Raw genomic sequence first — 23,479 nt, forward strand, 5'->3', positions numbered from 1 at the left:
GGTTCTGAGCCAGCCCTGGTTCATGGAAATACAGGGGGAAAAAAGCATAGGATCCCCCTGTGTTTACCAGAACCAGCACCGGATTCTCTCTAGCGGGGGGTGATGCCACAGCCAAGGGAGCCCTTTCACCAGGCCCCCCAGCCGAAGCATCACCCCTGACCACTAGTCAGCTCAGACCGGGTATCCCTGAGGAGCTGGGGACCCCCCAAATAAAGGGGTCCCCCTTTCCAGGGCACCCCAGGCCCAGGCTGATAGCACGGGGCTATCCCCGGAACCCCTGGGCAGTGGGTGCCGAGTTGAGTATGTAAAGTGTGGTGCATATGAAAATATAGATATAATCTTTACAGTAGTACTACAGGTCCCAGCTAGCATCCCTGCATACTGGCACTTGGAGAACCACAAGTGACAGAAGGTGGGGCATTAAGGGCCTGCTGGTACCTATAGTACCCTTGCTAAAGAAATATTAAAATAAAACAAACAGACACCGCTTTTAAAATTTTTATTATGCTGCACCTTCACCTGGGGGGGTGCAGCCTTTAAGCTCTTTTCCATGGCTGCCACTTCCCCGAGAAGTTCTATGGCATCTTCACCTGGAGCATGGCGGCTGCCGCCCATCCAGGGCTTCCACGGCATCTTCTGTCTTTGGCAGCTCTTCTCTGCTGCCTCCTGGCTGATGTACTGTGAGTGTACGGTGCCTCGCACTGGCTGTATTTAAGCCAGCCAAGGGAGTGGGGCGATGACGTTGCAAGCATTGATTGGCTCCTTGCAGCCATCTTTGAATTTCAAAAATGATGCTGAGGCGCCATTTTTCAAAATGGCACGCTCAGTTATCACCATTGAAGTCAATGGTGAGAATAGCTCATTGGCTGAGAGGCGGAAGGCTTGCCTCTCTCAGCCAATGAGCGCTCCGGACAAGGATATCTGAACTGAAATCCCGGGCAGAGCTGTCATTCACGTAGTAGTGTCCTTATAGACCACTACTAATGTACTAGGGTCTGCGTCATTGTGTTTTTTTTTGTACCAAGACCCTGGATTGCCTGAAGAGGACAGATCCACACATAGGAGGAGGTAAGTATGGAATTTTTATTACAGGTACTCCATTGGATTATCTACTGGACAAGAGGACAGATTGGCATCAGGGATACATAGGTGAGTATGAGAGATAGTGTACTTTTCAACTGTGTTTGTGTTCTGTGTTTTTTTAATATTGTTTTTGCTATGGAACTACAAGAATCAGCAGGCCCATAATGCCCCGCATGCTGATACTTGTGGTTTTCCAAGTACCAGCATGTGGGGGAGGCTTGCTGGGAACTGTAGTCCCACAGCAAAAGACAATATTTTAACTCTTTACTTACACCACACTTACACAATCAACCCGGCACCCACCGCTCCACAGGTGTCGGGGATAGCCCCGGGCTATCAGCCTGGGTCTGGGGTGCCCTGGAGGGGGGCACCCCCAGCTCCCCAGGGATCCCCGGCCTGGGGGACTAGTGGTCAGGGTTGATGCTGCTGCTGGGGGGCCCGGAGATTTGGCTCTCCTGGCTGTGGCATCAGCCCCCCCCTGCTACAAAAAGTTTGGTGCTGGTTCTGGAAGATACAGGGGGACCCTATGCATTTTTTCCCCCTGTATTTTTAGAACCAGGGCCAGCTCAGAGCCCAGTGCTAGTTGTGCTCAACACGGGGGACCCCTACGTCATTTGTCCCCCCATATTTTGGCAACCAGGACTGGTTCTGAAAAGCCTGGAACTGGTTGTGCTTAATACGGGGGACCTCTACGTCATTTGTCCCCCGTATTTAGCACAACCAGTACCAGGTCTCCAAATCCTGTTGCTGGTTGTTTTTTGGGGGTCCGGGCCACACTATTTTTATTTTTAAACACAGAAGCAGGTATCACGGATCTGCCAGATCTGAGCCTGCATTCTGTGTGCTGCTACCTCCTCGTCCTAACGCCTGCCGCACCGAAGACCACACTGCCACCCACACCGCCACCGCTAATGCCTGCTACTGTCCTTGGGTTCTGTCCACAACTAATGCCCTCTACCCCCCCTGCGCCTTTCCCTGAGTCCCGCTGCAGCAAATGGCTGCTTCTATCCCCCGAGCTCACCAACCCACAAACGTCGGCCATATTGGTACACCCAAGTGAAGCCACAGTGATTACACCTGCTGGAAGCTCCTACTGAGGCTGCGCAACAAGTTGAAATCTCCTATCTATTCAATGGCGCATTCTTGAGGTAATAGTTTAAAAACTGTAACTTTCTAATTTACCTGAACCCCAAAATTCCCTACCCCGGCACAATAGCTACCTAATAGAACAAACCTCAAGTCTAAATTCGCCCCATAACATGAGTTATGTGATCCCAAATATCCCCCATAGACTATAGCAGAAAAGTGGTCCTAATTGAGAAAGTCAGAAAAAGGTGACAGTTGGAAATTTAGATTACTCCCAAATCCTCATTTTTTATGTTTATGCCCTGAAATTTGGCATGCAGCACCGAGCGACAGTTCTACCCATCCATGCCAAATTTTTAGCTCAGTAACTCCAATAGCTTTTCAACTATAGCCCCTTAAACACCATGCCCCTCCCTCCGGAATTCTCTATGGGAGAAATGCAGTTTTTTAGATGCAGCCTTAATATATATATATATATATATATATATATACGTACCAGGAGAAAGCGGCACTAGGAGTCTATCAAAAAAAGTTTAATTGTGATCCTTCACAATTAAACTTTTTTTTGATAGACTCCTAGTGCCGCTTTCTCCTGGTACGTTTATGCATTTATGTAGCTGGCACAGGAGCAAGTTGCCCTCAGTCAAGCAGAGTGCCGGTCCGTTCCTTTGCTGCTATATATATATATATATATATATATATATATATATAAATATGGGAATAAATTGAATTGACTACAGAGTGACTAGTTTGCTAAGTGCACATGTGTAACCTTAATAAATTATTAGCACTCAATGTGGCGTTATATATGCTACATTAGGTGTGTATATATAAAACATATGTGAAAAAGTGCAATTATTTTAAAAATAAAAAATAAAACAGATGTATAGATAAAAGCCTTAATAAAAGATCAGGCTTTTTCTAAAATACATTAAGAACAAAAAGGAACATATGAATAGAACCCAGAAGTGATAATTAATACAATAAATAGAAAGGTATAAAACAGCAGCTTATCTGAGTTTCTGGAAAGATTTTTCAGAGTTCATGAGGCAATAGACAACCACTCCAAATGCATTTCGTCCTGGGACCAGGGCCGGCCCTAACCAATGTGGTGCCCTAGGCAAGACTTTGGCTGGTGCCCTCTAGAAGATAATCCTACAAGACTGCACTCTTCACCTCTTCAAACATTATACCGAATTTTCACTTACCTCTTAGGTGTTCCTCCATTTTCTTTCTTCCACTTCTTTCTCAATTTAGGAGTCTGGCAGAGGACATATAATTGTGATTCATTTGCCTCCATTTTAACATATCTATTACATCTCTCTCTCTCTCGATAGATATATAACTACATGTACGTACAACACAGAACTTACACTGATCCAGTTACTACCCACCTCACATCACCACATACTGCCCCCTTCACTGCCAGCCTCACAGAACAGCACCCCTCTCTCCTCTTACATGGCCCATACATGGTGCGATATGCACCGTGCAAAGTGACGGGGGATCCGACATCAGACATATCGGGCAGTCCCCACACACGGAGCGATCGGGTGGCCGACAACCCAATATGCCGGCCTCCCCCACCTGCATAGCGCTTGCATGGGATCCCACATCGCATCCCCAGATCAAATGAATGTGCAGTAAGATCTGGGGGTGCGATGTACGACCCCATGGGTGCGTACTTGGTGCAACATAGCAGCAATATTGATCCAATCCGTCGGATCGGCTGCTATATCGCACCGTGTATGGGCCGCTTTAGCACAGCACCCCTGGCCTCATCCAGCACCCCTCATCCAAAACATCACACCTTTCTCAGCACAGCACCCTTGGCCACATTATGCACCCCTCATCCAGCACAGTCAGCTCCCCTCATTCAGCATAGCACCCCTCAGTCATCCAGCAAAGTCAGCACCCCTAGCCAGACTGGCCTCTATGCACCCCTTTTCCAGCACAGTCAGCACCTCTCAGTCATCCAGCAGCGCCCTTCTACCAACTGAGAGCTCAGCTGACTTACTTAGGGCCCCATTTTTCAACGATGCATAAACCCATTAGCGCTCACTAAATGGCTTATATCATCCTTTCTTTATTCAAAAAATAGCAGTAATCTAAGATTACAGCCATATGTCAGAGCATCACTATCGCCATCTTTAGATAGTGAGAGTGATGCGGTCCCCATTGCACTGCCGGGTCCCCGTCGGGTTAAGTGACATGCGCACTTGGACCTTTGCACATGCGCATTACACAGAAGGTTGTTGCTGGCAGCGTTAGGCTGCCAGCAGCTGAGCGGAGGACCTCGCCCACGAGGAAGACATCGTTGGACTTTTCCGGAGGGGTAGGTATAGATAAACACCAGTGACATTTTTGTTTGTATCACTGCGATACTAAACGAAAAATGCCCCTGGTGTTTAGCTTCATTAATAAATGGGGCCACCTCCGCTTGTTTTCCAGCTCCTGGACTGTCCCTGCTGCACTTTATGGGCGCTGGGCGGCTGATGGAGGTGGAGCCGTGAGGAATAGATGTGGCTGGGCATGTGCATCATGCCTTCCCATGGCCATTTTACATGCCACAATGGCGGAAATAGTGAGTAGTGGGCCCAGGGGCAAGGGACTATCTGCATGTACCCTAGGCGTGCAGTCAAAAAATAGGCGTGGACGCGTTGCCTCACAGCACATGGGATATCAGTAGCACCCTATAATGCAGAGTGTGTTGCAGTGAGAGCCATATTATGCAGAGTACGTCGCAGTGAGGGCCATATAATGCAGAGTGCATCACAGTCAGGGTCATATAAAGCAGAGTACATCACAGTGAGAGCCATATTATGCAGAGTACATCACAGTGAGAGCCATATAATGCAGAGTGCATCGCAGTAAGAGCCATATTATGCAGAGTATGTTGCAGTGAGAGCCATATAATGCAGAGTGCTTATCAGTGAGAGCCATATAATGCAGAGTACGTCACAGTGAGGGACATATAATTTAGAGTACGTCACAGTGAGGGCCATATAATGCAGAGTACGTCGCAGTGAGGGCCATATAATGCAAAGTGCTTCGCAATGAGAGCCATATAATGCAGAGTGAGTTGCAGTGAGGATCATATAATTCAGAGTACATTGTAGTGAGACCCATATAATGCAGAGTATGTTGCAGTGAGAGCCATATAATGCAGAGTACGTTGCAGTGAGGGCCATATAATGCAGAATATGTCACAGTGAGAGCCATATAATTAGGGATGTGCGCCGGACCATTTTTGCCGGATTTGGATTTGGATTTGGTTCTAATTCGTCGTCCGGCTTTGGATTTGGATTTGGATTTGCCAAACTGCGGTGACTGGCTTTGGATTTGGATTTGGATTTTTTTACAATAATTGACAAAAAAAGCTAAAATCACATAAATTGGTCTTTTTTTTCTTCCTAGAGTATTATTAACCTCAATAACATTAATTTCCAGTCAATTTAGACCATATCACAGCTTATAATATTGTTTTCAACATTATTGGCCAAAGGTTGCAGTGAGCCGACTGGTTACACTAAGCGACAAAGCAGCGGCACAACGACACAGACACCACAGTATAAAGCACATCTATGACACATTGCCACACAGCAGTGGCAGAAATGAAAAGTAGTGCACCCACCCAGTGGGGTACGGCCAGCAGAGTCACAGTACTTGTTTACAAAGTGGGCTACGGCCCTAGGAGTCACAGTGCACAATCTTATTCGCATTACACCGCACATAGGGCCTGATTCACATTACACCATAAAGTAGTGTCTCTTATTTATGTTACGACACACAGTAGTGCCCCTTTTACACAATGCCCACAGTAGTGACCCTTTTACACAATGCCCACAGTAGCGGTGTCCCTTACACAATGTCCCCCAGCAGTGGTGCCCCCTATGCAGTCCCTTTAGTAGTAGGGTCCACTATGCAGTGCCCCCAGTAGAATGCCCCCCAGTAGTATGCCCCCCATTAGCAGGCCCCCCCAGTAGTATGCCCCCCATTAGCATGCCACCCAGTAGTATGCCCCCCATTAGCAGGCCCCCCCAGTAGTATGCCCCCCATTATCATGCCACCCAGTAGTATGCCCCCCAGTAGTATGGCCCCCCCAGTAGTATGGCCCCCCCAGTAGTAGGCTGCCCCAGTAGCAGCCCCCCCCCAGTAGTAGGCTGCCCCTGTAGTAGCCCCCCCTGTAGTATGGGCCCCCCCTGTATTATGGCCCCCCCTGTAGTAGGCTGCCCCAGTAGCAGGCCCCCCCCAGTAGTATGGCCCCCGCCAGTAGCAGGCCCCTCAGTAGTATGGCCCCCCCAGTAGCAGACCCCCCAGTAGTATAGCCCCCCCAGTAGCAGGCCCCTCCAGTAGTATAGCCCCCCCCAGTAGCAGACCCCCCCCAGTAGCGCCCCCGGCCCTTGCACAAGTTAAAAAATAAAAACTTACCTGTATCCCCGCTCCCGCGCCGTCCGCTCTGTCACACGCTGAGGAGGGAGCCGGAAGATGGAGCTCATGTGTGAGCTCCAGCCGGCTCCCTCCGTGCAGCAGCCAATGAGAGTCTGTGTGACTCTCATTGGCTGCTGTAACAAACACACAGCTGCCGCTGGCGGCTGTGTGTCTGTGTCTGTGTAGGGCAGAGCGCTATCACTGCGCTCTGCCCTACACATGAGGAGACCTGATGTCGGATTCTCTAGTGAGAATCCGACATCAGGCGGCCGCCGTTCGGCCCCGAACGGGGATCCGAGTCAGGCGGTGAACACCCGAACAGGGTTCGGATGGACTCGGATCCCCAATGTTTGGAGCGGTTCGGATTCCACAGAATCCGAACCGCTCATCTCTACATATAATGCAGAGTACGTTGCAGTGAGAGCCATATAATGCAGAGTACGTCGCAGTGAGGGCCATATAATGCAGAGTACGTTGCAGTGAGAGCCATATAATGCAGAGGCGCCATGTAATGCAGAGTCCATGGCAGTGAGCACCATATAATCTAGAGAGCATCGCAGTGAGCACCATATAATCTAGAGAGCGTTGCAGTGAGTACCATATACTCCAGAGAGTGTCACAGTGAGCACCATATAATCTAGAGAGCTTCGAAGTGAGTACCATTTAATGCAGAGGCATCAAATAATGCAGAGCGATGCAGTAAGCACCATGTAATGCAGAGTCCGTCGCAGTGTGCACCATATAATCTAGAGATCGTCGCAATGAGTGACATTTAATGCAGAGGCGCCAAATAATGCAGAGAGCGTAACAGTCAGCGCAATATAATACAGAGTGTTGCAATGAATGTGATATAATGCACAGCGCCTCAGTGAGTGCCATATAATGCAGAAAGAGCCACAGTGAGCACCATAAAAACACACAGAACATCAGTGACCTATATATAAGTTATGAAGTAACGAAGATAATATAAATAGAGCCCCTCCCACACACATACAGTACACATTAAATTAATACGCCCCACACACACACTACATTAATACAACACCCCATCATACAGTATTAAAATCACACTCCTAACACCCCCCCTCACCTCCCCATTGCATACAGATACCACCCCCCAGATAACACTGGCACTTACCTGTCCAGATAGAGGATACCTGCTGGGCTCCAAGGCTGGGAAAGAAACTGTCATTACACTGACAGAGGGCTTGCCGCTAGATTGGAGAGGAAGAGGCAGGGTCTCGGGGTTAGAGAAAGGCAGTTGTGCTTGTAAAATAGACAGAACGGAGGGGGCGGGGACTCGGGGTTAAAGGGCGGGGTCTCGGTCAGGGAAGGCAGGGTGCTTGTCGAACAGACAGAGGAGGGGCAGAGACTCAGAGTTAGGGGGCGCGATCTCTGTCAGGGAAAGGCAGGGTTCTTGTTGAACAGACAGGAGGGGGTGGGAACTCGGGGGAAGGGGCTGGGCTGAGTCTCAAGCATTCTAGTCTAGGGCCAGCCTGCTCTGGTAGGGGAGGGCCCCTCTCCTACTCTGGACAGCCCACTGCCTGCAGTACAGCGTGGACGGCCGGCCGCAGCGCAAAGTATTAAGTACTATAATAATGAGTCAGATTGACTCATTATTAGTACTGACTTTATTGTTGCGGGCCCTGGTGCAATGTACCGCTGATTATTCCGCGGACCCTGCCGCAGTTGCTGAACCATGGGATGCCCCTAAGGCATTCCAAATGCCCTTGGCATTTGCCTGTAATGCCTATGCCTAGGGCCGGCTCTGCCTGGGACATTATCAAGGGGATGATGTGCTGGTGGGGTATTCTGATATTTATACCCCACTGAATGTTCATTAGAGGTCAGCAGTCCGCATCACTTCCTGTATATCAAAAATTCCTAGTTTGGTGGTAATTAACATTATATTAGCTCATCATCTTTTCTCCTGAGTTACATGGATATTATGAAGATTTTCGCTACATTAAGCAGTATTTATAGTAAAGGTATTAGGTTTAGGGATATTAATATAAATATAAGATCATAGATTATTGTCGATGTCAGAGAGGGCATATATTAAACCTATGAGTATTAATAAAATCATATTCACTATAGATAGTGTGGACCACAAAATATGGTCTTATGTAGGAAGACATAAAACATTTTTGGGGTTTATATATATTCTCCTACTGAGTGAATCTTCAGCAATTTACCAAATACTAAAAAGGAAGCTTTGCAGAGATTGAGCCCCCAATACCTAACTCCATCTTTAGATGGCATTAGCCAATGTAGCCTCTAGGCTACCTCTTTGCTTACGGCAGCATGTACTTGCACAGGCATGGCCTTTTCTTATGTCATTGTACATTTGTGAAACAGCAACACTTTGTGCCTCAACTTATTATTTCCAGTACAACAATTTGACTACATATGCTTTATAGTATTGTCTGTATGTTTATTTAATATATAAAATAACCTTTTGCACCACAGTATATGATAATAAACATGAGTAATATGCACTGCAAACCATATAAAGTATGTATAAATTATTTATACTTTCTTTAGAAACAAGACTTGAATGCGCCCCTGCAAATAGTCCACCGAATGCTAAAATTTTAGAACCACGGCAAAAATATTATAGCGATGACATAGTTACGATTGAGTGTGAAGATGGCTATAAAATGCATGGTTCTGCAACAATTCAGTGTAAGAAAGGAGTCTGGGAATCTCCACCTCAGTGCAGCCGTAAGTGTTTAATTATTTATTTTCCTATATATATAAAACTGTATATTTATATAAATGTTTCACCCTGAACTTTCCACATGACAGGATTGTAACCATGTGACAGCCATACTTGTTTACAATCCAGAGAGGTATTGAAAATAAGATAATGATTAGTAGGAGTATAACTGAGAAGACTAAAATGACTTTCATACCCATGCTTACAAGCTACTTAACTTACTATTTAAAGAAGACAACAACAACAAATTGGATTACTGTTTTAATGCAAAGAAGTGTTGTTAATGTCTTGTATTTATTTATTTTGAAGTATTAAGAAAATGTAATGACCCACCCCCTATACAAAATGGAAAACCTGAAGGTCCTAAACGAGACTATGATTCTGCAAGCATTGTGAAATACAGCTGCAATATTGGTTACCACATTTCTGGGTCAGATCAAAGTATTTGTGATGATGGACAGTGGACGACTTCACCTGTTTGCACAGGTAAGAAATTTAAGATGATTTGAAACTTAAAATAAACATAAGTAATGTTATTATGGCATTTTACAAACCAATTTTATTTTATGCAATATTAATAAGGGTCTCTCAAAAGACTTAATTAAGTGTCATGATTTAAATATACACATTTACTACTGCAGATGTGTACCAGCTTGCACCCATTTTTAGACTTCACCAAATCCTCTTAAGAGGACCATGTTTTCCAATTAGTGGAGGGCTGCTATAAAAAAATGTGCTGATTGTGCCGCACTATCCCGCAGCTTCTGATTGACTGCTTGCATGTTGACACCTCCAATTGATTGTACTTAATGCATTCGCTTTTCCGCTATGTAATATCAAGTCACACCTATTAGGATTGCTTATTTGCACTAATAATAATTAGGGGTGTGCATCGGCCACTTTTCGTGTTTTGGTTTTGGATCTGGATCTTTCTTCGTGTTTTGGATCTGGATTGGTTTTGCCAAAACCACCCTTCCGTGTTTTGGGTTCTGGGTTTTGTGTTTTGGATCTGTATTTTTTTTTTTTAAAAAGCATAAAAACAGCTAAAATCACAGAATTTGTGGGTTTTTCTGCTCCTATGCTATTATTAACCTCAATAACCTTAATTTCCACTCATTTCCAGTCTATTCTGAACACCTCACACCTCACAATAGTGTTTTTATGTCCAAAAGGTTGCACCGAGGTAGCTGGATGACTATGCTAAGCGACACGAGTGGGCGGCACAAACACGTGGCCCATCTAGAAGTGACACTGCATTGGCAGACAGGATGGCAGTTTGAAAAACTAGGCCCCAAACAGTACATAATGAAAAGAAAAAAAAGAGGTGCAAGAATGGAATTGTCCTTGGGTCCTCCCACCCACCCTTATGTTGTATAAACAGAACATGCACACATTAACAAACCAATCATTTCAGCGCCAGCGTCTGCCACACGACTGTGGCTGAAATGATTGGTTCGTTTGGGCCCCCACAAAACAAGCTGGCAATTAATCTGTCCCTGCACAAACTGGCTCTACGGAGGCAAGACGTCGTCCTCATCCTCCTCATCCACCGATTCCTCACCCTATTCAGTGTTGTGTACATCCTCATCCTCACAGAGTATTAATTCATCCCCGCTGGAATCCACCACCACAGGTCCCTCTGTACGTTCTGGAGGCTGGTCTCCCTGGAAGAGTTGATAATTCATTTTATGAACATCATCTTCTCCACATTTTGTAGAAGCAACCTCCTATGCCTTTCGCTGACAAGGTTCCCGGCTGCACTAAACACTCTTTCGGAGTACACACTGGAGTGGGGCAACTCAGGTAAAATAGAGCCAGTTTGTACAGGGGCCTCCAAATTGCCTCTTTTTCCTGCCAGTACAGGTACGGACTGTCTGACATGCCTACTTGGATGCTGTCACCGATGTAATCCTTTAACAGACAGACACACGCTTGTCGCTGCTGCTTTGAGGATACAGGTGCAGCTACAGCCCATACAATTCACAAAGACAGGAAAAAAAAGATTTTTTTATTTTTTGTGGAGCGCATTTTAAGGGTTACACCACCCTTTAACAGACAGACGCACGCTTGTCACTGCTGCTTTAAGGATGCAGGTGCGGCTACAGCCCACACATTTCACAAAGACAGAAAAAAAAGAAGAATTTTTTAATTTTTTCTGGAGCGCACTTTGAGGGCTACACCACCCTTTAACAGACAGATGCATGCTTGTCGCTGCTGCTTTAAGGATGCAGGTGTGGCTACAGCCCACACATTTCACAAAGACAGAAAAAAAAAGAATTTTTTTATTGTTTGTGGAGCGCACTTTGAGGGTTACACCACCCTTTAACAGGCAGACGCACGCTTGTCGCTGCTGCTTTGAGGATGCAGGTGCGGTTACTGCGCATACATTTCACACACAAACACAGAAAAACAGATTATTTTATTTTGGTTGGAGCGCACTTTGGGGGTTCACCACCCTTTAACAGACAGACGCACGCTTGGCGCTGCTGCTTTGAGGATGCAGGTGTGGCTACTGCACAAACATTTCACACACAAACACAGAAAAAAAGATTATTTTATTTTGTTGGAGCACACTTTGGGGGTAACACCACCCTTTAACAGACAGACGCACGCTTGTCGCTGCTGCTTTGAGGACAGAATCATATGCAGTGACAGTAGACTTGTCCAGACCAGATGTCCAAACCGGCCCTTGACTTATGACACAGGCGCACGCTTGGCGCTGCTACTGTGTTGATGCATGTGCGGCTACATCGCACACAAGTCACAAACACAGAAAAAAAATTGTTTTTTATTTTTTGGAGCACTTTGAGGGTTACACCACCCTTTAACAGACTTATGGGACACAGGCGCACGGTTGGTGCTGCTCCTTTGCTGATGCACGTGCAGCTACAGCCCACACAATTCACAAAAACAGAATAAAAAAGAATTTTTTATTTTGTTTGGAGTGCACTTTGGGGGTTACAGCACCCTTTAACGGACAAGCCAGCTAGCCCTTTACTTATGACACAGGCGCACGCAGTCGCTGAATGGCAAAAGTTTACAGAAATTTTTCGGGCCACCCAAAGCGTCTCCTGCACGCCCCTGTCGCTTTACAGAAAATTCTGTACCACGAAGTTTATTGTGTGAGCAAAACATGGGACATGCTGGAATTTGCCCAGATGTAATGCCCGCACAATATTGGGGGTGTTGTCAGATATCACAAATCCCCAGGAGAGTCTAAGTGGGGTAAGCCACTGGGCGATGATTTCCCTCAGTTTCTCTAAGAGGTTGTCGGTGGTGTGCCTCTTACTAAAACCGGTGATACACAGCGTAGCCTGCCTTGGAACGAGCTGGCGTTTCTGAGATGCTGCTACTGGTGATGCTGCAGTTGTTGCTGCGTAAGGTGATGCATCTACCCGGTGGGCTGTCACAGTCATATAGTCCTTAGTCTGCCCTGTTCCACTTGTCCACATGTCCGTGGTTAAGTGGACATTGGGTACAACTGCATTTTTCAGGACACTGAGGACACTTTTTCTGACGTTTCTGTACAGTCTCGGTATCGCCTGCCTAGTGAAGTGGAATCTAGACGGGATTTGGAACCGGGGACACACTACCTGCATCAATTGTCTAAATCCCACTGCACTAATGGCGGATACCGGACGCACGTCTAACACCAACATAGCAGTCAAGGTCTCAGTTATACATTTTGCTTCAGGATGACTGCTGTCATAAGGACTGTTGGAGGGTCCTCGCTAAGGACTGTTGGAGGGTCAATTGTTTAGTAAAAATAGTGGTGTTCCTACTTCCTCTCTGGGATGATGAACAACTCCCAGCAGCAGCAACAGCACTAGGAGGAAGTGGTTCTTGATCTTTCCCTATTTTATTTTAATCGGAGAAAGTGGTCCTCCATTTATGTTATATTGATATATACGTGCGGCTAAGGCGCACACAAACACAGAAAACAATTTTTTATTTTTGTTGGAGACTAGTGCACTTTGTGGGTTACACCACCCTTTAAGAAATGAGCCAGCCGGCCCTTTACTTATGGGACACAGGCGCACGCTTGGCGCTGCTCCTTTAATGATGCACGTGCAGCCACAGTGCACACAATTCACAAACACAGAAAATATTTTTTTATTTGGTTTGGAGTGCCGTTTGGGGGTTACAGCACCCTTTAACGGACAAGCCAGCCGGCCCTTTATTTATGGGACACAGGCGCACGCTTGGCGCTGCTCCTTTGTTAATGCACGTGCAGCCACAGTGCACACAATTCACAAACACAGAAAATATTTTTTTATTTTGTTTGGAGTGCCCTTTGGGGGTTACAGCACCCTTTCACGGTCAAGCCAGCCGGCCCTTTACTTATGACACACGCGCAAGCTTGGCACTACTTTGTTGATGCACGTGCGGCTACTGCGCACACAATTCACAAACACAGAAAATATGTTTTTATTTTGTTTGGAGTGTACTTTGGGGGTTACAGCACCCTTTAACGGACAAGCCAGCTGGCCCTTTACTTATGGGACACAGGCGCACGCTTGGTGCTGCTCCTTTGTTAATGCATGTGCAGCCACAGTGCACACAATTCACAAACACAGAAAATATTTTTTATTTTGTTTGGAGTGCACATTGGGGGTTAAAGCACCCTTTAACGGTCAAGCCAGACGGCCCTTTACTTATGACACAGGCGTACGCTTGGCACTACTTTGTTGATGCACGTGCGGCTACTGTGCACACAATTCACAAACACAGAAAAAATATATATTTTTTTGCACTTGGGGGGAGCACCCCAGATGGACAGAGCACCCCCTGGACAATACTACAGCACCCCTCTAGGATTGGGACACTGCACAGGACTTTGGAGTGGACAACTGACTGCACAACACAGTCCAGCTAGCCCCTATGGACTTTGGAGGAGTGGACACAGCCCCTATGGACAACAGCAGCACAGCGCAGCACAGTACAACACTACACTGGACTACACTACACAGCCCAGCCAGCCCTAACTCCCACCCTCCCTCTTCACTGTCCACAGCCGAGTGAGAAAATGGCGCAGACGGGGGTACCTTATATAGAATCCAAAACCTGCGAGACCCGGAAGGCAGGATGATGACGTTTTGCCTCGATTTCAGATCCGAGTCAGGCGGGAAAAGTCGAGCCTGACTCGGATCGGCCTCGGATCGGGGTGGCTCGGGGGGGTTCGGATTTCAGAAATCCGAATCCCGCTCACCCCTAATAATAATAAGGTACTTGTGTACTTTACAGACTCATTGCAGAGAGTCTTGTGTACTTTACGGCATACTTGCCTACTTTTGAAAACTAGTTTCAGGGAGATTGTAAGAGGTAGCAGAATGTGCCGCGCTCCGCGCCACTGAGGGGGGGTGTCATATTCCACCCAAATGGCGTGTCTAACTCCACCTATGGGTGTGTCTATTGTCACTCAGGATATAGAGAAATAAATAAATAAAATGTATATATATATATATATATATGTGACTGTATCTAGGATACATGCCTGCGACACTCAGCACCCAGCCACCATGGGCTATATATTTATATATGGCGCAGTTTCCTTTCCTTGATTAATAGGCCCCTGAAAGTGCACTCACTGAAAGTGCACTCTCCACAAACTACATACATGTAAATTCTCAGTGATAGCTTAGTGGGATGTTGTATTAAAACATTACTGGACTTAGTTGTTGATGTTGACACACACACATCCTGTCACAGGCATACAGAACTGCACTCTGAAAGGGCACTCACTGACAGCTATCCATTTATTGGCTGTCAGTGAGTGCTCTTCCAGAGGCAGTTCTGTATGCCTGTGACACTCAGCACCCAGCCACCATGGACAAAATATAATATATGAGACGTAGTTGCCTTACTTTGGAGCCGGCCACCGTGGGGGGGGGAGTAAAGGTCACCGCGCACCACTGATTGCTGCTCAACACCTGATCACTGCAGCGCTGCTGTTACCTCCGCCGGGGGCCGCCGATGAAGTCGCGGACAAGCACACTACAGGTATGCGTGCACTGCTGACAAGCCGGCCACCGCTACCCACTACCCCGCAGTGGCCGGCTTCAATAACATGGTGTCACGCGATGTGACGTCCCCCCGCCGACCCCGCCCCGGCATTCCGGACTTGCGCAAGCGCAGAAGAAACCGGGAGTTAATGCACATTTTGCGGGGCAACGGGAGGAGTCACTAAAAATCGGGAGCCTCCCGCTAAAATCGGGAGGGTAGGCAACCATGCTTTACGGACTCATTGCAGAGAGAACCCAATGAATGTTTTAAATGGTACTTGTGTACTTTACGTACACACGTACCGAAAGTTGTCCCCACCTAAAGAAGAAAGTTGTCCCCTCGCGGGCTCGCCACGCTTTGGGCTCGCTGGCGGAAGTGCAGTTAATGCCCATGAAGGCCAGCTAAACAAGTAAGTTGTCAGCACTTAAACAAGAAAGTTGTCCCCTCGTGGGCTCGCCACGCTTCGAGCTCGCTGGCACGCTACGCTCACCACAAGGTTATATTCACCCTCTATGCCCACTTGGATGGTAGGGAATGACGCTGGACACTGGGCCTTATTCAGAGTCGGACGCTATTTGCGGACGCTCGTTCATAAAAAGGGGCTGGCTATTTAAATTGAGCGCTCGCTCTTTGCGGTCTGTTGACGCCTCTATGTCTGAACGAGCGAACAAAACATGTGCTCGCTATTTTGAAAAAAACGCCCCCTGGCCGCTCGCATCATACGTCATCTCCGCTATTTATTAGATTAATCGAGTACATCGAACGGCGTATGAACTGCTCGCTATTCTTGTGGTAGCATTTTCCTACTGCAATCATGCGAGCAGTTCTGGCTAAAAGACAACCAAGTGACGTGGTCAATGACGCTTTGTTAATTATGCACACCCTTAAAACGCCCGTTTTGACCGTTTGGCACGCCTGCGTTCGGATCTCCACTCCCCGTTTTCAAGCACCTTCCCCTGTTACCACCCACAAATGCCTCATCCTGTCACTCAAATTAGCAGGCACTCGCTATTTTGCGAACACACGATTTCCGACCGCACTGACTGGTTCACGCATGCGTATTACAACCCATATGCATGCGCAGATGTGCGAACATCGCTCGGAGCGAACGAGCGGCCGCTTACGAGCGGCTCTGAATCAGGCCCTCTGGCTGATGATGTTGAGGTCCTCTCCATGAAGGGGATTTAGAAATTACCATGATTGTCTAAATCCCCTTCACGGAGAGCACCCTGACATCATCAGCCAGTGTCCAGCATCATTCCCTACCTTCAAAGTTGGCATAGAGGGGGAATATAACCATGTGGCGAGCATAGCGAGCCACCGAGCCTGAAGCGCAGCGAGCCCGCGAGGGGACAACTTTCTTGTTTAAGTGGGGACAACTTACTTGTTTAGCTGGCCTTCACGGGCATGGGCTGCACTACCGCCCTCACTCACATCACTTCCAGGTCCCTAGCAAGAAGCAAGAAGGGGAAATAAGCTCTACCCAACAATTATAGTTAACAGCTTGAGGGCCTGATTCAGACCCACTCGCCATATGCGTTCACTCGCACCCAGCATATGCAAATCCAGTGGACGCACAGCAATGCAGATGATCGCACAGCAAGGCATTAGCACGCCCACTATGTCTTGGCGTGCGATCACTTTGTGTATGCAGACTCCCACCAGCCATTCATAAGACACCCACTTGCGCACGTCATTTCCTGAAAGTGCACGGAAACATTGGTACATCGAGTACCATTGGATGCGAATGCAGCGCTTGAGATGGACTATACCCTACCACAAGCACTGCGACCACTTCGGTGTGAAATGCAACCAAGTGACGTGTACTATGACGCTGCCTTTTAATAATGCATGCTTGTAAAACAGTGTTGAAACACTCAGGCACGCCTCCGTTCGCACCTCCACTCCCCCGTTTCTAGTGGCCTGCCATTGTCACTACCCACAAACAGCTTCTCCTGTCACTCACTCTGCTGGGCTGTCTATGCGCAGCGAGTGATTGTTTCCAGAGCGTTTGCACTGGTTCACGCACGTGCACTGCTGTGCATACGCATGCACAGAATGCAACTATCTGCCAGCTATGAGCGATCGCATCCTAGCGACTGGCTCTGAATCAGGCCCTGAGTTCTTGGTCACCCTCAGGGCTCTGTCTGCTGCAGCCTACATATGATCATATGGAGAAAAGATACACTGGACACGAGTGTGTGTGTGACCACAAGCATCTCTTCTCTGTTTTAATGCTCCAAGTGCAACAATTTATACACTCCAGATAGTTCACAAAAAAATACATCTGTTGTTCATTAACTGCAGTGAAACTGATGAGCTAGCAGTAACTTCTAGAGTAAGCATTTGAATTAACTCCCTCCTATCCTGTACATTTACTTTCCATGTATCCGTGGCATACTTGAAAACAAGATGAATTCTTATTCTATACAAAATGGCTTCTATACTTCCATAGGAAATAATATATTGCACCTGAAAAAGGACCATGGCCTTGTGGGGAAGGGCCAGGGAAGAGGGGAGACCAGCAGATGCTGGGGATAAAAGAATAGGAATCTGCAAGTGAGAATGCTAATAAACAGGAAAATTGACAGGCCCAAACAGAGGGCCTGATTCAGAGCCGGACGCTCTGACCAGAGCGCTTGCTCTGAATCAGGGCCATCCCAGCTAAAATTGGTGCGGCCTCCTGGCCGCTCGCATAGCTGTGGGTGACCACCCACAGCTTATGGGAGCTGCCAAAAAGATGGTCGCGATGGTCAAGACCATCGCGACCATCGGGCTTGCGACGAGACCCTTGTGGTAGGGTCTCGTCTGCCGCAAGCCCGGAATGCTTTTGGCTCTACCAGAGCCAAAAATACTCCCACTGACATCACTAGTGATGTCAGTGGGGCCGGCCCGAGATGGTAGGCGTTACCATGGGAACGCCTCTGTCTGACCGGCCACGCCCCCGGCATGCCCACCAAAGGGGGCGTGCTGTCACTCACCATCGACAGCATGCCGACTTTGGTGCGAGACCTTGAGCGACGGCTTCCCCGTCGCTCTCCGGGTCTCGCGCATGCGCACGACGGAGCTCCCTCAGTCGTGCGCATGCGCACTAGGGCACCACCGACCCACTTGCGAGCGCTCAGCGCTCACGAGCGGGTCAGAATCAGGCCCAGAGCCCCCTGCCATGTGGTGCCCTGTGTCATGGCATCTATTGATACCCCTTTATCTCTATACCTAAAGTCGCTTAAGAAATAATTGCTTTCCAATCCAATTGTGGTTCCAAAGCACAAAAAGTTATATTATTCAATTAAAAGTATAACGCGCTGTGATCTAGACAATTAGCACAAAAAGCAAGTACTGTAAATACGAAGGTAAAAGCCGATACATATGTGTGCGCACTGGTCCCAGTATACAGTCATCAATCCAGAAGCCTGCGGTCATCCAAGGAGAATGGCTGCATACTATAATCAGTACTCAGGTTATATACCTTACAGAACAAAGAAATTAGTTGACAAATTTCCATTGGGTCTTGCTCCTGGACATTCTGGTACGATGCAGGTCTTAGGTCAGTTCATACAGTGTCACTAGGTGTATGTCCCAGTTCCTCAGACGTTGCTTTGTGTGGTTTTCCCACCGAAGAACTGGTTTAAACTAGCCAAAGTTACTACATACAGAGATATACATTCTAACCACTAATTCCCTATAATCCATAACTTGCGGACGCATGATGCGATCTCCTTGCCGATAGAACTGGAGATCTGTGAATAAACAGTGATTTAGAATGGTACCAAACATGACATGTCTACTAGTTTCTGTACCTTAAATGTCATATATATTACATTTCACAACATAAGCGTTTGCTAATAAAACCTCTAATATTAAGCTTAATGTGAGGGAACCTTTTTATAAGTGCGTGTATGTGTGAGTGTGAGAATATTGTGTACTTTCACTAGTATGCGTTGTGCATCTATGTGTTTTGTGCTTATCTGTAGGCTTTGATGTACAGCGCAAATGTGCGTTGTGTGTCTTGTATATTTTATATGTGTTATCTAATGTGCATATAGGTTTTGATTTGACTTCCAACAATATGCAGTAGTTAAGCAGATTCACGACACTAATATCCAAGTATAGCGTCTTGTGCTGTCGACGCAAAATGGCGTCGTCAGAGGCGATGTAAAATGGCGTCGCCAGATATTAATTTAAAAGATTTGGTCTCAGCCAATCATCCGACTTCGACACATCGGTCACACTACCCTAGTTACGGCCCTGATGCAGGGAAGCGAGCAGAATAACAGCAACACTATGCGTCCTTGTCATTATCAGCATTTCTATCTTTAAGATAGGGTGCCGATGTGCAGGCAGATGTATCAATAGTCAGTGGCACTGACCATTTCGACAACTGCAGCTATCAATTTCGGCAGCTGCAGCTGTCATTGCCGCATGCATTGCACTGACCCTGGCCAGGGCCGGATTTACCATTAGGCTTACCTAGGCATCCGCCTAGGGCCCGAAGAGTCCCAAGGGGCCCGCAACAACCACGATGGGCCCCCTGAAATCAGGCACTGGAGAGAACCTGCTGCACTGGTTGAACTGCTGCTACAGTAGATACACAGGCATTACAGCAGCAGCAGCATCATGGCTCCATTTCCTGCTCCTCACTTCAATCAGCTCCGCCCCTGTGATGTGTGCACTGCAGTGTGAACTGCTGCAGTCACAGCGAATGCAGCCAGGCTCCTCCATTCCCCTTCCCCTGCAATGTAGCCAGCCCCCTACCAACACTGTGTGCTGCTTATCTAACAAGCACTGCTGTAGCCAGCAGCCAACCTCCTCCTTTCCAGTCACAGTGATAGCAGCTGCCTCCGCACTCCCCACCCCCCGCAGTGCAGCCCACAACAGTGTAGCAAGCTCTGTCCCCAGCAGCATGCACATCTAGACAGCCCCGTCCAACCAAACTCCCCCGCAGCTATGGCCAGTGCCCTCCCCTCGTAGTCACAGTGGTAGCAGCTGCAAAATCACCCTGACAAGACCCTCCCCCCTGGCAGTGTAGCCAGCAGCATGTGCAGACCTAGGCAGTCCTCCCGTCCCCCCAATCACAGTGCAGCCCTCCTTCCCCTCTCAGCAGTGTGCATTGCAGCCAGTCTATACTGAGAACCACAGGAAACTTCCACTCCGCTGACTAATATCACCCCTAAAGTAAACCCCATGGGGTGATTGTGCTGGACACTGGTCTTCTGCCTATGAATACAACATGACATTCTAGACTGGGTGGGGTTAACTTAAAAACATTTTTCATACAGTTAAATAACACACCTGTTCTTTACTGTATGTGTGTAAAACTATGTGTGTGTATAAAGACTATATATATATATATATATATATATATATATATATATATTAGGGGTGAGCGGGTTCGGATTTCTGAAATCCGAACCCCCCCGAGCCCCCCGATCTGAGGCCAATCCGAGTCAGGCTCGACTTTTCCGGCCTGACTCGGATCTGAAATCGAGGCAAAACGTCATCATCTCGCCTTCCGGATCTCGCGGGTTTTGGATTCTATAAAAGGTTCCCGCGTCGGCGCCATTTCTCACTCCGGCTGTGGACAGTGAAGAGGGAGGGTGGGTGCTAGGGCTGGCTGGGCTGCTGTTGTCCATAGGGGCTGTGTCCACTCAGTCCATAGGGGCTGACTGGGCTGTGTTGTGCTGCTGTTGTCCATAGGGGCTGGCTGGGCTGTGTTGTGCTGCAGTCATAGGGGCTGGCTGGGCTGTGTTGTGCAGTCAGTTGTCCATAGGGGCTGTGTCCACTCCAATGTCTATAGGGGCTGGCTGGACTGTGTTGTGCAGTGTCCCATAAAGGCTGTAGTCCTAGAGGGGTGCTGTAGTGTTGTCCAGGGGGTGATCTGTGCATCAGGGGTGCTCCCCCAAAGTGCACTCCAAAAAACATTTTTTTTTCCCTGTGTTTGTGAATTGTGTGCGCAGTAGCTGCACATGCATCAACAAAGTAGCGCCAAGCGTGCGCCTGTGTCATAAATCAAGGGCCGGCTGGCTTGTCCGTTAAAGGGTGCTGTAACCCCCAAAGTGCACTCCAAAAAAAATAAAAATATATATTTTTTTGTGTTTGTGAATTGTGTGCACAGTAGCCGCACGTGCATCAACAAATTAGCGTCAAGCGTGCGCCTGTGTCATAAGTAAAGGAGCGGCTGGCTTGACTGTTAAAGGGTGCTGTAACCCCCAAAGTGCGCTCCAACAAAAATAAAATACTTTTTTTCTGAGATTGTGTGTGAAATGTATGCGCAGTAGCCGCACCTGCATCCTCAAAGCAGCAGCGGCAAGCGTGCATCTGTCTGTTAAAGGGTGGTGTAACCCTCAAAGTGCGCTCCACAAAAAATAAAAAATTCAGTTTTTTTCTGTCTTTGTGAATTGTGTGCACTGTAGCTGCAAGTGCATCAACAAAGGAGCAGCGCCAAGCTTGCGCCTGTGTCCCATAAGTAAAGAGCTGGCTGGCTCATTTCTTAAAGGGTGGTGTAACCCACAAAGTGCACTAGTCTCCAACAATAATAAATAAAATATTTTCTGTGTTTGTGTGCGCCTTAGCCGCACGTATATATCAATATAATATAAATGGAGGACCAAACTTTCTCCGATAAAAATAAAATAGGGAAAGATCAACAACCGCTTCCTCCTTGTGCTGAAGCTGCTGCCACTAGTCATGACATAGATGATAACATGCCATCAACGTTGTCTGCCAAGGCCAATGCCCTATGTCATAGTAGAGGGCATATACAATCCCAAATGACAAAGTTCAGGAAAATGACCTTAAAAAAAACATTTAAATCATCTGAGGAGAAACGTAAACTTGCCAATATGCCATTTACGACACGGAGTGGCAAGGAACGGCTAAGGTCTTTCCCTATGTTCATGACTAGTGGTTCAGCTTCACATGACGATGGAAGCCCTCCTCCCGCTAAAAAAATCAAACTAGTTAAGCAGGTAAAAGCACAGCGAAGAACTGTGCGTTCTAAGAAGATATCACAAATCCCCAAGGAGAGTCCAAGTGTGGTGGCGGTTGCGATGCCTGACCTTCCCAGCACTGGACGGGAAGAGGTGGCTCTTTCCACCATTTGCATGCCCTCTGCAAGTGCTGAAAGGAGCACCCACAGTCCACTTGCTGATATGCAAATTGAAGATGTCACTGTTGAAGTACAACAGGATGAGGATACTGGTGTAGCTGGCGCTGAGGAGGAAATTGGCGAGCAGGATTCTGATGGTGATGTGGTTTGTTAAAATCAGGCTCCGGGGGAGACAGTTGTTGTCCGTGGGATGAAAAAGCCCATCAGGATCATGCCTGGGCAGAAGACCAAACATTCCACCTCTTTGGTCTGGCAATATTTCTATCCAAATCCAGACAACAACTGTCTTGCCATATGTGCCATATGTAAAGGTGAAATAATTACGGGTAGGGATGTTAACCACCTAGGAACATCCTACCTTATACGTCACCTGCAGCGCATTCATAAAAAGTTACTGTCAAGTTCAGAACCATTGGCTAAGACCGTAAGCAGTCCAGGGACACCTAAATCCCTTCATCCTGTTGTATCCAAGCGCCTGCAAACCACACAGTCAACTCCCTCCTCATCAATTTCCTCCTTAGTCAGGATCGGAAGTAGTCCTGCAGGCCATGTCACTGGCATGACTGACTCTCCTATCCGGGATTCCTCTGGAGGATCCTGCATTGCTACGCCTACTGCTGCCGCTGCTGCTGTTGCTGCTGGGAATTGTTCACCATCCCAGAGAGGAAGTAGGAACCCCACTACTTTTACTAAACAATTGACCCTCCAACAGTCCTTAGCGAGGAGGATGAAGTACGACAGCAGTCATCCTGAAGCAAAATGTATAACTGAGGCCTTGACTGCTATGTTGGTGTTAGACGTGCATCCGTTATCCGCCATTAGTGCAGTGGGATTTAGACAATTGATGGAGGTAGTGTGTCCCCGGTTCCAAATCCCGTCTAGATTCCATTTCACTAGGCAGGCGATACCAAGACTGTACAGAAACGTCAGAAAAAGTGTCCTCAGTGTCCTGAAAAATGCAGTTGTACTAAATGTCCACTTAACCATGGACATGTGGACAAGTGGAACAGGGCAGACTAAGGACTATATGACTGTGAAAGCCCACTGGG

The 23,479-nt window shown here is 47.5% G+C and overlaps 1 protein-coding gene across 4 annotated transcripts in view; it reads left to right on the forward strand.

Moving 5' to 3' along the window:
- CFH (complement factor H) overlaps window positions 1-23,479 on the forward strand; it is a 695,946-nt gene that overhangs the window by 327,308 nt on the left and 345,159 nt on the right. For all 4 annotated transcript variants that reach the window (XM_088478854.1, XM_088478855.1, XM_088478856.1 and 1 more), the window contains 2 exons: window positions 9,145-9,324; window positions 9,629-9,805. In XM_088478854.1, coding sequence (XP_088334980.1) covers window positions 9,145-9,324; window positions 9,629-9,805 — 357 coding nt within the window. The remainder of the gene's footprint in view (window positions 1-9,144; window positions 9,325-9,628; window positions 9,806-23,479) is intronic.

This window comes from Taudactylus pleione, unplaced genomic scaffold (assembly GCF_031769625.1).
Source record: "Taudactylus pleione unplaced genomic scaffold, aTauple2 ptg000223l, whole genome shotgun sequence".
NCBI classification, from domain to species: domain Eukaryota; kingdom Metazoa; phylum Chordata; class Amphibia; order Anura; family Myobatrachidae; genus Taudactylus; species Taudactylus pleione.